Source organism: Brachypodium distachyon, chromosome 2 (genome assembly GCF_000005505.3).
Source record: "Brachypodium distachyon strain Bd21 chromosome 2, Brachypodium_distachyon_v3.0, whole genome shotgun sequence".
In the NCBI taxonomy this organism is placed as follows: domain Eukaryota; kingdom Viridiplantae; phylum Streptophyta; class Magnoliopsida; order Poales; family Poaceae; genus Brachypodium; species Brachypodium distachyon.
Window position 1 is genome coordinate 14,918,670 of NC_016132.3, and position 13,928 is coordinate 14,932,597.

Here is a 13,928-nt window from a genome sequence, read left to right on the forward strand (position 1 = left end):
GCACCTTTCTGGAATCGTCACAACTTGTAGATTATTTTGGCACTGTGTAATTTCAATTTTGAACAACTTAGGCAGTAGCTATTTACAGAATGGTTGATATGGTTTAAATTTCAAATGAATTGTTTCAAAATAGTTTTGAGCATGTTATCTTGCTGTAAAATTATTTAAACTTTTTCTCTGTCCGTTAGGACCAGAAAAGAAATTATTTTGTGTATATTCATGGCATACAAGTTTAAATATTGCTCTATGTTGCAAAAACCACACAAACTTTTGATTTAAACCCTATCCATGTTTCATACATATTAATTACCACTTTGATGTTGTATAATCTGTCCAAACCATTTGAAAAACTTTTCAAAACAGAAGCAAAACTTTTTACCTTGGAGGTAACCTTTGTGTGCATCATCATGGCATATGCATCATGGCATGGTTTTTGTGTTGAATGTTGTGTTTATTGTGTGTGTGTTTCTTTTATTTTAGATTGTGTGGAGTGTAATCATTGTTGTTGCGAAGAGTGTGAGAACTACCACAACCTTGGACAAAGCAAGTTCACTTTGATCATTCTCCTGAATATTTTTACTATGCACTAGATGTTTTATTAGTTGCATCAGGAATATTACTCGTACTTCTATGCTAGCTATAAATCCCAGGTAGTCTAGTTTACCCTCGCCATTACCTTGCCACTAAATTGCCATCGATTGTAGTTGAATGCTAGGCTATGGTAGTATCGTGGGGGAAATAACTACATTATGATATTGTTATGCCTTTGGCGATATGAAATGTTTTTGTTAGATGTAAGGCAAAACAAATAATTCAATGAACCGTCCTGGGTGGGCTGCTTTGAAGATTTTGAGGATTAGCGGCGTCAGGTCCATTTCTATGGGTCCCTCTGAGTCGAGTTCCTGTGGATTCAGGAATAGATAGTCCATGGACGTCTCTCCCGTGGATTCGGGGAGCGCCTACGTTGCAAATGTGGAATGCCACCTGGGGTAACAGAGACTGGACTAGTTTCCTGTTTAGTAGCTTCCAGTACAACCACATGGTAATATGGGCTCTGCCAGGATGGATGTAAGACATATAATCCTGGATCCGAGGGATTGTGCAGATGTAGCCGTGTAGGTGGGAACATAGGTCCCTCAGGTGGTCTGGATGATTATGGTCTGAAAATTCCTGTAATCGATGTCGTTGCTACTCTACCCTGAGGACAGCAAGGGATTAACACGTCGATTTCTTGTGGGTAAAGTGTTGGGAATATGTCCTAGAGGCAATCATGTATGATGTAATTCCCAATGTATTCATAAATATTATTAAGTTGTCCTTGTTTGAACATCTGATATGTATCATTGAATATGTGATTTGATTGTGGAACTATGTATTCATGTTGTTCATACTGAATTGTCCTTAGTCATTGAGGTTGTGCTGGACACATAACCTAGACTAATGTGAAAGTTGGCTGATGACTCGGTTCCACTTGTCATGGGCATGGTGATGTCATTCCAGCTTACACGGACTCGGCTAAAGAGTTTAGCGAGTCGGACTGACCCATATTGAGATGCAACGAGTAGGTCGTCATTTGCATGTCTCAATCAATGTAATCCTTAGACCTGAGGTTATCGCACAATCCGAGTTGTGGATCACCAACTTAGGTTCTGTCAAACGTTGTTCCGTAACAGGGCAGTTATAAAGGCAGAGTTCGGGTTGACTGAGAATCAAGCTGTGTGATGTGGATAACCAAGATGGGATTTTGCCCCTCCGACTGGAGAGATATTCTCTGGGCCCTCTCGAGTGATATGATTCGGGAAGCATGGCCATGCGCGACTTGGTTAACTGTTAACCGGGTCGATCGACTAAGAGTTAGTCGGATGAATCGTATATCACAGATCGAGAAGAGAGTTGAACTATTAAAGGGATGACGATTAATCGCCTATAGTTCGACAAGATATATCGTGAGGCAAAAGGGACTAAGACGTATGTCACATTGGAAGGTACGTCGTCATGACTCGATGGTACTTGGGAGTCGGCACGTTCTGCTAGGAGCCGCTACCGATTGATCGATTGAGAGTCGGACTTCCAATCGTGTCCAAGTCGCCATGAGCCTGCGGGGTCACACACTTAAGAGCGGGAGCAAATATTTGGTCGGGTTGGACCCGAACTGGAATTGGGCTGACAATGCGAGTTGGACTCGCAGGGTGGATGGGCCACAAGGCTTGGAGCCCACTTCCACTCGGTATATAAGCAGGGGCGTGGGATGCCTAAGGGGCACGGTTTTTCCACTCTCATGCGTTGAGAACCCTAGCCCCATTCAGTCCAACCGTCGCACCGGACCTAGCAGTCCGCCGCCGAAGCTCCTCCTCGCACGTGTGGATACCGGCAGAGGTGCTGTACGTTCAGCACTTCGACGATCGCGGGATTGGATCAGCTGGATCGGATCGAGGGACTGCACTGCATCAAGGCGCCGCATCGATAATCCGCAACTGCGCGTCTAGTGGTAATCCTCGTGGCCTTCTACCTCGGCTAGATCTTGGGAGTTTGCGTAGGAAAAGTTTTTGTTTATCTCTACGCGCCCTTTCATAAAGTGTACAACCTCTCGAGAGTGTCAAACTAAGTACTTAGCCGTGTCCCCGGTTACGGACAATCATGAGCAACTAGATATTGGGGCTGTAAGGAAAGTCTCACTCATTCTAATTTCTTAAATAAAATGAATGGTTTGAACAGGGTAGGGGCACTTGAAGAATCCACTTCAATGTACTCTAGGTTAATAGGAGCATGGGTGTGTCTACCCCGTGTCCATTAGTTAACATTACTATAACATTCCTTTGTAATAGGGTAATTTATGTTCTGCTTCCACGCAAACAGCCTGAACTCCACTTTGCCAAATACTGCATATACTTGGTAGGTTCTATTATAACTCCTAGTGAATCTTGCCAATACATTCAATGTATTGACCCTAGTGGCTGCATCGTTTAACGATGCAGGAAGCTCCGACGACGAGTAAGATGTACGTTCTGCTTGTTTGGTTACGGGCTTACATTCCAACACGATCTCACCGTGGTGTTGATGTGCCCTTGTATCTTTCGCTTTCCGCTGCTAAACTGTTGTTTTATTTCCAGCTAACCCGTGAGGTTATGCGAGTTGTAAGTACCTTTTAAATTCTGGATGATTCGTTGTAATATTGAGACCTTTGTTCTATGATATTACATCTTGAAACTGTGTGTGCTAGTGAGTCGATCCAGGGACTAGCACTAAAGCACAGAGATCGAACCCGTGTACGGGGGGGTCGTTTCAGCGATGAACATCCAACCCAGGGGCATCCCAATCGAACTCACCAAGTTCGTGGGCGTCCCCTGGAACAAGGTGAGCGTGCTAGTGCTCAGTTTGCTCCACATGTTACTTTTCATGCTGATATTGATGCGCATGGAGAGGGTTCCCATACTGGCAGTCGATTTGGTAATGCTAAAATGCCTAGGACAGATTTCCCTCGCTTTGATGGTGAAGATCCAAAATGGTGGAAGGATTGTTGTGAAAAATACTTTCATATGTTTTCTTTTCCTCCCCAAAATTGGGCCAGTTGTGCCACTTTACACTTTCAGGGTCTAGCTAAATCCTGGTTACAGAGTCATGAATCTCTACACAGAATTGCTTCCTGGTCTGATCTAGTTCTAGCTGTTTTTGAGAAATTTGATAAAAACAAGTATGAGACACACTTAGAACAACTATTCAAACTCAAACAAGTCGGCACAGTAGCTGACTATCACTTGCAGTTTCAGGAATTAATGCACAAGGTTTTAGTGCACAATCCACGATATGATGAGGTGTTCTTAGTTAATCGTTTTGTTAATGGCTTGAAGTCCAACATTCGCATAGCTATTAGATTACACCATCCTAGAACACTTGATGCTGCTGTATCTCTTGCTCTTGTCCAAGAAGAGGAACTCGACTTACTGCGGAAGAAACCTTATTACAAGTCTGAGCATAAGGATTATCCTCGGTTCTTTATCAAAACATCTTCCTCAGATGGCTTATTGGGTCCACCTCCAGCATTGGACAAACCATCTCTGCCTGGAAAATATGAGTCCCTTCGTGCTATGCACCGAGCAAAAGGGTTATGTTTCAAATGTGGTGACAAATTCAGTCCAGGCCACAAGTGTGCAGAACAAGTATTTCTCCATGTCCTGGATGAATTGTTAGAGGCCTTACGGTTGGATACCAATGCTGCACCTACGTCCAGTACTACTCCAACCAGTGACTCAGAATCTGACACATAACTTATGAGTATTTCTGAAGATGCTGTCCAAGGCACTGCAAAAAGTAAAACTATTAAACTGCAAGGCTTTATTGGCAAACAATCTGTTCTCATATTGGTGGATTCAGGCAGTTCTCACAATTATATCAGAGATCAATTGGTGGACTTACTCAAGTTTCCGGCTCAAGCTGCCGCATTCGCTTCAGTTGCTCTTGCTGATGGAAAACCTATGCAGAGCACTACTATGTAAACCAAGTTCTGTGGTGGACTCAAGGACACACATTCAGTACATCAATGAGAGTGTTGGCATTGGGTTATTATGACATTATTTTGGGGATGGACTGGCTTTCTGATTGCAGCCCTATGTTTGTCAACTGGAAGACAAAGAAACTCGGGTTCCAACACCAGGGCAAGCGAATAACACTTCGGGGGATCAAAATAGACACTACATCTTGCTCTGCTATCACCTCTCCCCAATTGAGCAAGCTACTTAGCAACGGCCAAGTTGAACAAGTGCTTCATCTGTGTGTTGTCCGCTCCGAGTTGTCCTCCCACCAACCTGCATCAATTCCCCCTGCAGTTCAAACATTATTAGATCAAAATGCTCAATTATTTGCTGAACCCACTGCCCTTCCACCCGCCAGACAATTTGACCATACAATTCCTCTCTTGCCTGGTGCTAAACCAGTCAACCTTCGGCCTTACAGAATATCACCCCTGCTCAAGGATGAGTTGGAACAACAAGTTCATGATATGTTACAAAAAGGCCTTATTCAACAGAGTGCTAGCCCTTTTTCCTCTCCTGTTCTCTTGGTTAAGAAAAAGGAAGGCACTTGGAGATTTTGTGTAGACTATAGGCAGGTCAATGCTATCACAGTCAAAAATACATACCCCATGCCTGTTGTGGAAGAACTTCTCGATGAACTGGCTGGTGCTCAGTGGTTCACAAAGTTAGATTTGCGGGCAGGTTATCATCAAATCAGGATGGCAGTGGGAGAGGAACCAAAAACTGCATTTAAAACTCATAATGGCCACTATGAGTTTAAGGTCATGCCATTTGGGCTAACAAGTGCCCCAGCCACTTTCCAAGCTACCATGAACATCATATTTCAGGAAGTTATCAGAAAATTTGTTCTGGTCTTTGTAGATGACATCTTAATCTATAGCAAGTCCTTGTCTCAGCATCTGCACCATTTGCAATAAGTATTTGACATATTGCAAGCTAATCAATTCCTTGTTAAGTTGTCCAAATGTTCCTTTGCCTAGCAGACTCTGGAGTATCTAGGACATATCATTGGTATCCATGGGGTAGCCATGGATCCTAAGAAGGTTAAGCTGTGCAGCAATGGCCTGTGCCAACAACTGTAAAACAGGTGCGGGCCTTTTTGGGACTGGCTGGCTACTATACGTGTTTCATTCGCAATTATGGTATCATTAGTAGACCCTTGACTGACCTCCTCAAGAAAGGAATGGTGTTCTCTTGGCACTCCTTAGTGCAACAATCTTTTACAACACTTTAGACAGCTCTTGTCACAGCCCCTGTTCTCAAACTTCCTAATTTTACAAAATAGTTTGTAGTAGAGATTGATGCTTGCCACAATGGCATTGGGGCTGTACTGATGCAAGATGGGCACCCTATTGCTTATCCTAGCAAGGCTTTGGGCCCACAGTCTCAAGGTAGATCCACTTATGAGAAGGAATGTATGGCAATGCTCATGGCCGTCAAACGATGGAGGCTATACCTGCAGCACCAGGAGTTCATCATTAGAACTGACCACCAGAGCTTGGCCCATTTATCTGATCAGCGCCTCAGTACTCCAATCCAATAGAAAGCATTCATCACTCTGTTGGGTCTTCAGTACAAGCTGCAATATAAGAAAGGACCAACCAATCAGGCTGCAGATGCTTTGAGTAGGTGTTTTGACATCACTGAATCAAATGCAATCTCTACTTGCATTCCCAAATGGACTCCTCAATTCATAGCTGGTTATCAGGAGGATGATGTTGCCAAAGGCCTGCTCACTGCATTAGCAACTACATCTGATACTGCTGGTCCTTACACTCTCCAGGATGGTCTTTTGAGGTATAAGGGCAGAATCTATGTAGGTAACAATTCTCTGGCCCAGCAACATATTTTACAAGCTTTACATGATGGTGGCATTGGTGGGCATTCTGGTTCAACAGCCACTTATCATCGCATCAAACAGTTGTTTGCTTGGCCTAACCTGAAACACACAGTGGATGATTTTGTGAAACACTGCACAGTCTGCCAGCAAGCTAAGGTTGATCACACTAAACTACCTAGGTTGCTCAATCCCTTACCAATTCCAACTCAACCTTGGTCCATCATTAGTATGGATTTTGTAGAGGGTTTGCCAACTTCTCAGTCTTACAATTCTATTCTAGTGATCATTGACAAGTACAAGAAATATGGCCATTTCATTCCTCTGAAACATCCCTATACGGCTCCACATATAGCTCAGGTTTTTGTGGATCATATTTACAAACTGCATGGCCTTCCAGAAACAATTATCTCTGATAGGGATAAAGTGTTCACTAGCCACTTCTGGCAAAGTCTATTCAAGTTAACTGACACAACATTGAACATGAGTAGTGCTCGACACCCAGAGACAGATGGACAGACTGAACATCTAAATCAATGTTTGGAGACTTATCTACGCTGCTTTGTCCATTCATGCCCTAACAAATGGTGCCAGTGGCTTCCTCTTGCAGAGTTTTGGTATAACACTTCATACCACTCCGCACTGAAGAACACCCCCTTCATGGTGTTGTATGGACATCACCCACGGCAGCTGGGTGTGGTGACTCCAACTCCTGCTAATGTCCCTGACTTAGATATCTGGCTCAAAGAACGAGCAGCCATGAGCAACGTAATCCAGCACCATTTGCTGCGTGCACCACAGCGTATGAAAGCCAAGCCGATAAAGGACGCTTGGAACGCGAATATGTTGTGGGTGATTTGGTGTATCTCAAGTTGCAACCCTATGTGCAGATGACTGTCGCTCGTCGCAGTAATCAAAAGTTATCCTTCAAATACTTTGGGCAATTCCGTATCTTGCAGCGCATTGGTGAGTGGCCTACAAGCTTCAACTCCCTGCAAGTAGCAAGATTCATCCTATAGTTCATGTCTCAGTTTTGAAAAAGGTTGTCCCTCCTACTATTGAGGTATGTCCGGAACTTCCCAACATTTGCATGGATCTGATTATATTGCTCTACCTGAAGCTGTCCTAACTCGCCGTCTCATCAAACATGGTCTGGGTGCTACTCCTCAAGTTTTGATCAAGTGGCGAGAGTTACCAGAACAATTGGCAACCTGGAAAAACCTAACTGATATGCAACAGCAGTTTCCTCTGCACCCGGCTTGGGGACAAGCCGTTCCTAAAGAGGGGGGAAATGTCACGACCCAAGAGGCCCATGACCCAGGAGGACAAGAAGGCCCAGCACCTATGCAGCCCAGACGTGGCACCCGAGTAAGAAGGCCCAGAGTCCGTGATTAAATGGCCCAAGGACAAACACCAGCTAGGGTATATGATCGTCATTGTCTCCATCGAGCTCAGCGTGTAGAATCAGAACTCTTAGAGCACTGCGTGCTTTCCCTGTAATCTCTTTTTCCTCCTCCAGATCGTCCCTCTTCTGTGCGATTCTGTGTATCGGAACTGATTACCGTCTAGTGTGGTGCTAGAGAATGTCATTCGCGTGACATATATGTCCATATATCTAACTAATTAGGAAATTGCTGTTGGAAAAGGAAGCTATCAATAATGGTACTTCTCCGGGAGAAGCGCATGATATTGACACACCTCTATCACGGCCTAAAAGAAAACATAATTGTCCATATCCTCCAAAAGATCGTCCAGCCAAAGAAACCTTCGATTTTCCAGAACAAAGAACAGCATGCCAAGCACTCCACTGTAACATGAATTCAATGCTTTTGTCAGAATAAATTACTCCAAAAGACAGGACTAAAGACGTGCAATTATCTCAAGTCTAATTTACAGAAATGGTATGACCTAAATGAATATCAATTCTATTCATATTTTCATCAATTGAGGTGCTCCATGAGATTTCAGGAGATAATATAGAAATGAGTAAAATAAGGAATTGCTCGCGGGATAATATATTCAAAGATGGCTTGTAGTGCCCTCGGAAAATAACAGAAGAAAATGAATCGATATTTTAACTGAACCGCGAATGAATTTGCCAAACCCACCTTCTGAGGGATGCCACAAACTCCAGCCTTGTCATATGCTTCATCTCCTCCAGCTCCTTCTAGAGTTATCTACCTGAAAAATATACAGGAACATATATGCATCCTTTAAGTACAACTTCAGTAATCTACAATATGTGGTTATCATTCATCACTGACCAGTGACCAATAAGATATTGTTAAGTTACAAATATTTCTTCAGAAACAATGGACAACCTGGAACTGGAAGAGTATATGCTTACTGGAAAATTTATCATCGTGATCGGGCCCCAGTACTTGAGAGCAGCCAAATCATAAGCACCTAGACATGCATATCATATCCACCTATACATGTATATCACAACAATGTTAATTACAAGATGAAAACAATCATTAGAGAACAATGACTCTCGTCTAAATAAGCAAATAATTTTCATTAATTATTTGGGTCGAATAGAGTAAATCAAGACCGACCAATCGATCCAGAAATAATGAATGAAAAGAAGCAAGTAAGTAACATTGAGGTGAAAAGATCAATACTATTATGGATCTCAGGAGCACCAATTTTGTTCCCATAGTTGATCTAATGGTATCAGTGTCAGTATTATTTGTAACTGAGAAATAACTATTTCTTAGTCAATGATAACAACACGTTGATTCAATCATTGAGATTCGCATAAGATTAATATAGGTCTGATGGATAAGAAAATCTTCATTAGATGTTTACGATTGAAACATAACTATTTGTTAGGCGACCGAGAAAGAGACACTCCCTATTTGTAAAGCTTGTGCATTGATACACTTACGACCATTGTATTAATACAAAGATTTTTCACGTTACTGCAGTAGTAGAGATTTTTTATATATCTACACACCAGATACAATCAATGCAGTTGGTGATTTCATCCAAAGATATCTGATTCAATTTCTGCCCTTATAATTTATTTGTTTGAAACAATGGGCCTTTCCATCGATTTGTCTAGAAACCGGCACACTCTACTTACAAATTCGATACAGCAAAAAATAAAATAGAAGATCAGACACACTAGTTTTGAACATTATATATAGCTCAAGCACCAGCAAGGTATGTCCCAAGAATTTTCAATTTTTCATTGTGCAAAGAGCCCAACAAAGAAGCAATGGCTCGAGTGGCCTTGCTCTGTCTCCATTTTTTTTGCTTTTTCCTCACGACGGCATTCGTGGTATTCGTCTTCTCTTTGATCTCGCAATGTTGCTTCTTTGGTTTATTTGGTTATCTAAAACCTTCGTACTCACTCCGTTCAACAAAAAATGTCTCAAGTTTGTCAAAAATTAGATGTATGTAGACACAATCTGTTTGTTTAGGCTTCTGCTTCAACTTTTGTTTCTTCTAGCAATCTCAAAAACACTTCTCCCGTTTACACATGAAGCTGAGAAGCAATTCCGGACGTGTTGGACGTATTTCTCAGCTAGAAGCACCAAAAGCACGTAAATTAAAATGCTTTCAAAATGTACAGTAATATAATCCTAGCTAGCGCTACTGGATCTTGACCCAGGCGGCGGCGCTGGGCACGTCCTTAGCGACAACAAAGAGGAGATAAAACCCAGGCGGCGCGAGCTCAGGCTTCCCGGGCGCGTCAACAGTCACAGCGTATCCCAACCCATTCGCCACGAACAAGCTCATAGACAACACCAGCAACCTCTGGTTCATGGAGTACCCGTGCGTCGTGAACGGCGGCGCGTACATGGTGACCTTGACATCCGCCTCCACAACGGGCTCCACCGGCGTGGTGAACCGGAACGCGAACCGGGCCCCGTACCGCATCCCGTCGCCGGGCATCGACAGCGCGTCGATTACAGGCCGGTTCGCCGCCAGCGCCCGGTCCAGGTACGGCGGCGCGAACCGCTCGACCCGGACCTCGGTGGGGAAGTCGACCCCGCTGAAGTTGTACGCCGCGTTCGTGTTCCCCCCGGCCACGAGCACCGTCGCGTCCGGGAGCAACGCCGCCGTGGAGTGGTAAACCCTAGCAATGGTGGACGCCACGAGGGGCCTGAACCGGGTCCCCATGGGCGCGTGAGGGGTGTAGAGCAGCGGCGTGAGCACGGGCTGCCTGGCGAAGCCCCAGCCCGAGCAACCCCTGGCGGCGCCGCTGAGGATGAGGAGATCCCCCGTGGGGAGGATGAGCATGTCGCCCATGACCCGGCCCACGGGCATGTCCTCCACGGCCCACCGGGAGCCCGGGTTCGCCAGGTTGATCCGGGCGCAGTCCTTGAGCGCTGGGAGGAACGTGTTGTTCTCGCCCACCTTGAACGCCGTCTTCGGCGCGCCCCCGCAGATGATCACCTCGGGCTCCGGGTCCGCCCCGTGGAGCTTGTTGCGGAGGTCAAGCGGGAGGAGCGCCGACATGGCTGACCCGGGGTAGTTCCTGGCACCGCCGAGAAGCGGCGGGACCTCGCGGATGACGAGCTCGGCCCTGTGGTCGAGGATGATCCCCCTGTCGTTGGCGAACACGAAGAGGCTCCCGTCCGGCAGGAGGTTGACGAAGGGGTAAAGATTGTTCTCCACGTCGTCTGTGGTTTCTCGCAAGAATGGAAGCGGGATGGATTGATGGTTGGTTAGCCCGGGTTTGGGGACGAACTCGTAGCTGAAGGACCGGCGGCCGCCGAACACGATGAACCTCCCGTCGGGGAGCACTTGCTGCGTCGCGTACCACCGCCCGTCCGCGAAGCTTCTCGGGTGCTCCTTCCAGTCGCATTTCGAGCACGGGCTGAGGTACCTGACGGCCTTGTCGCCGTCGAAGTATCCCCCAGTCTGGACCAGGTTGCCGTCGGCGTCGAAGGCGCCGGAGGAGCACCAGGTGTCGGTGAGGATCTTCAACGGCCGGATGGCGCCGCGGGCGTAGTCGAACTCCACGGCGTGCGCCCAGCAGTCGGCGGTGCCGGGCTTCTTGGCGCGAGGGTCGACGCGGCAGTTGTCCTGTCGGAGCCGCATCAGGGACCGGCCCGTGGTGGAGGTGTCGAACATGACGGCGCGGCCGTGCCGCATGACGGCCATGTGCATGGCCGACACGCCCGAGTTGTCGCTCACGATGGACCACGCGCCGTCCGGCTTGTCGTCGTCGGTGTCGACGGGGAGCACGATGGTGTCCTGGGAGACCTTGCTGGGGTCGCCCGTGGGGGGGACCTTGGTGAGGCCCATGGTGTCCGCCGACGCGCCAGTTTCTTCGCGTTCTGAGCGCGTCGGGGGCGTGGGCTCGTCGCCGAAGAAGTCCCCCGCGCGGAAGATGTTGAACGGGTCGAAGAAGGAGGCCTGGGCTGTGGAGGAGGAAATGAGGAGCAACATGGCCAGGACGGCGGCCTGGCTGGAGGACCCCATGGCCGGAGCCCTGGTAGCTCGATCGATCGATCAATGGAGCTCCCTGAGCAGCTCGATCGCCGGGCCCTTGATTGGAAGGATTCAACGGAAGCTGCAAGAGCTGATAGCTTCCCCTAGCTCCGGCCGGCGTGCGTTGTCCTGCCGCTGCCGCCTTGCTAAAATCTGTTCGCCGGATCGCTTGATTAACGTTTCCTCTTTGTAAAAATAGCGAGGAGTGGTTTAATCCGCGCGGGAGGCGGGGGGACATGCATAACGCGGTGTTCAAATATAGGTAGAGAATTAAGCCGCGTGCGTGTATACGTGACCGGCCGCCTGCATGTCTTCCGGCTCGCCGTGCTCCGGCCACCGTTCGTCCTCGTTGTGACCCCGTTTGTTTGTGCACGTTAAAAGGTACCGTTACCTATGGCTATTCACAAAGTCGGATTAAGAAACACCTGAAAAAACGTACCACACTAGAGCAAGCCTTGGTCGTTTGAAAAAAATAATATGCTCATTACATATTTAATTCAATTTGATTGAGAGGTCGCATGTTTTTAGTTAGAAATCAATAGACGCATTTGTCCGTCAGATCTTAGTCCAAACAACAACATGTGGAAAAAGATGGAGTGCAGATGTCACCTAAACTTTAATCCAATGACGTGTAAATTAAGTCTTTTGCTTAGAAATCATGTGACCTATAGTCACACCTTATTTAATTCGATCTATCTTTTGCCCGCGCGTCGTGTGTGGCATGGCATGAGAAATGACTCTTGTGACATAACAACCCAGTTTTCTTATAATTCTCAAGTGACACATGTATTCTCACAAGCACGAGAGTGTCAAATTTGAGATAGCTTTGGCTGAAATGTTCATTCGGTCCGTTTGGGTGGAGATCATCTAGGACAAATCTAACCAGTATGTACTTTACTTCCTTTCATATTTCTCCACCGTGTTCGTGCGCCGTCTCTCTTCTTTGTAGTTTGAGTTTGGGCCAAGATCATTGAGGATAAATCCGTTCAATATGTACTTTATTTCCTTATATTTCTCCTCCACGATCTCTCCCTACATGCAAGTTTTCTATTTTACTGTCATTTTTTCTCTTCTTACTAGCCGAAACGCCCGTGCGTTGCAATGGGATAACAAAATAGCACAAACCAAAAAAACAAAAACAAAAACAAAATTCCTCCACTCAAATAGACTATTTTGTACTCTGATTATAGAGACCCGTGGCGGCGGGAGAGAGGTGGTGGAGGGTTGTGTACCTACCTTCTGCTCCGAGACCCCTTCCTCTCCCCCCCCCCCCCACCTCCTCGTCCTCCACCGGAGCAACCAATGCGATACCCGTGTGGCCGTGTCGCTCTTCCGCTCGTCCTTCTACTCCTTCGACGTCGAAGCCCCACAATCAGGGTTCCCACGCGCTGGTCCCCGGATAAATGCTGCAACCAAACAAGCAACCGAACCACCTACCACCCTCTGCACCCCTTGTTTTCTCCCCTCCTCGCTGCGCACGAACTCTAGGGGAAGGCCACGCGCCACCGCCATCCCGAGCCGAACCCGTGATGTCGCGCGGTCAGGCTCACCGGCACCGGCGACGGAACGTCGCCTCGCGGTGCTCCTCTGCCACCTCCACCCGTCCGCCTCCTCGCTCACAGCGACCCCGGCACCCCGCGCCAACGCAGCATGCCCCCAGCCGATGGCAGCAGCCGCGGCGGAGTGCCTCGCCGCGTCCCCATGCGCACGCGGAGGGACGAGGGAGTCCTCGGGAAGTGGCTACTGCGAGTTCTGCGAAATCGTGAAGTGCACCTCCATGTTCTGCGCGAGGAAGAGCCTGTCCATCGAGGCATCGACGACAACATGGTCATGGGTGCGGCAGGTCGAGGCTCTAGTTTGCCAGGCGCAGGCGGCGGAGCATGCGGCTGGGCCCACCAGCTTCTTGTCCAGGAGGGCGCTCAGCCGGTCACCACCGCTCCTGTGCTTCGCCTCCGCCATCTTCAGTTCGTCGACGACCTCAGTGGGAGATCGATCGGATCAAGACTAGGATCGTGTGCGCATTTATCTTATGCGCGTGCCGCCTTCTCAATCTGTTCGGATCGATCTCTCCTCTATTAATAACAGAATTGGAATCCATTATTCATCGGGATCGT

The 13,928-nt window shown here is 47.2% G+C and overlaps 1 protein-coding gene across 1 annotated transcript; it reads right to left on the minus strand.

Moving 5' to 3' along the window:
- Positions 1-9,966: 9,966 nt before the first annotated feature.
- On the minus strand, positions 9,967-12,154 carry LOC100828080 (aldehyde oxidase GLOX). Its single transcript, XM_003567868.3, has one exon. It carries the CDS (start codon positions 11,803-11,805, stop codon positions 9,967-9,969), a length of 1,839 nt encoding a protein of 612 aa, XP_003567916.1. The 5' UTR covers positions 11,806-12,154.
- Between the last annotated feature and the right edge of the window lie 1,774 nt (positions 12,155-13,928).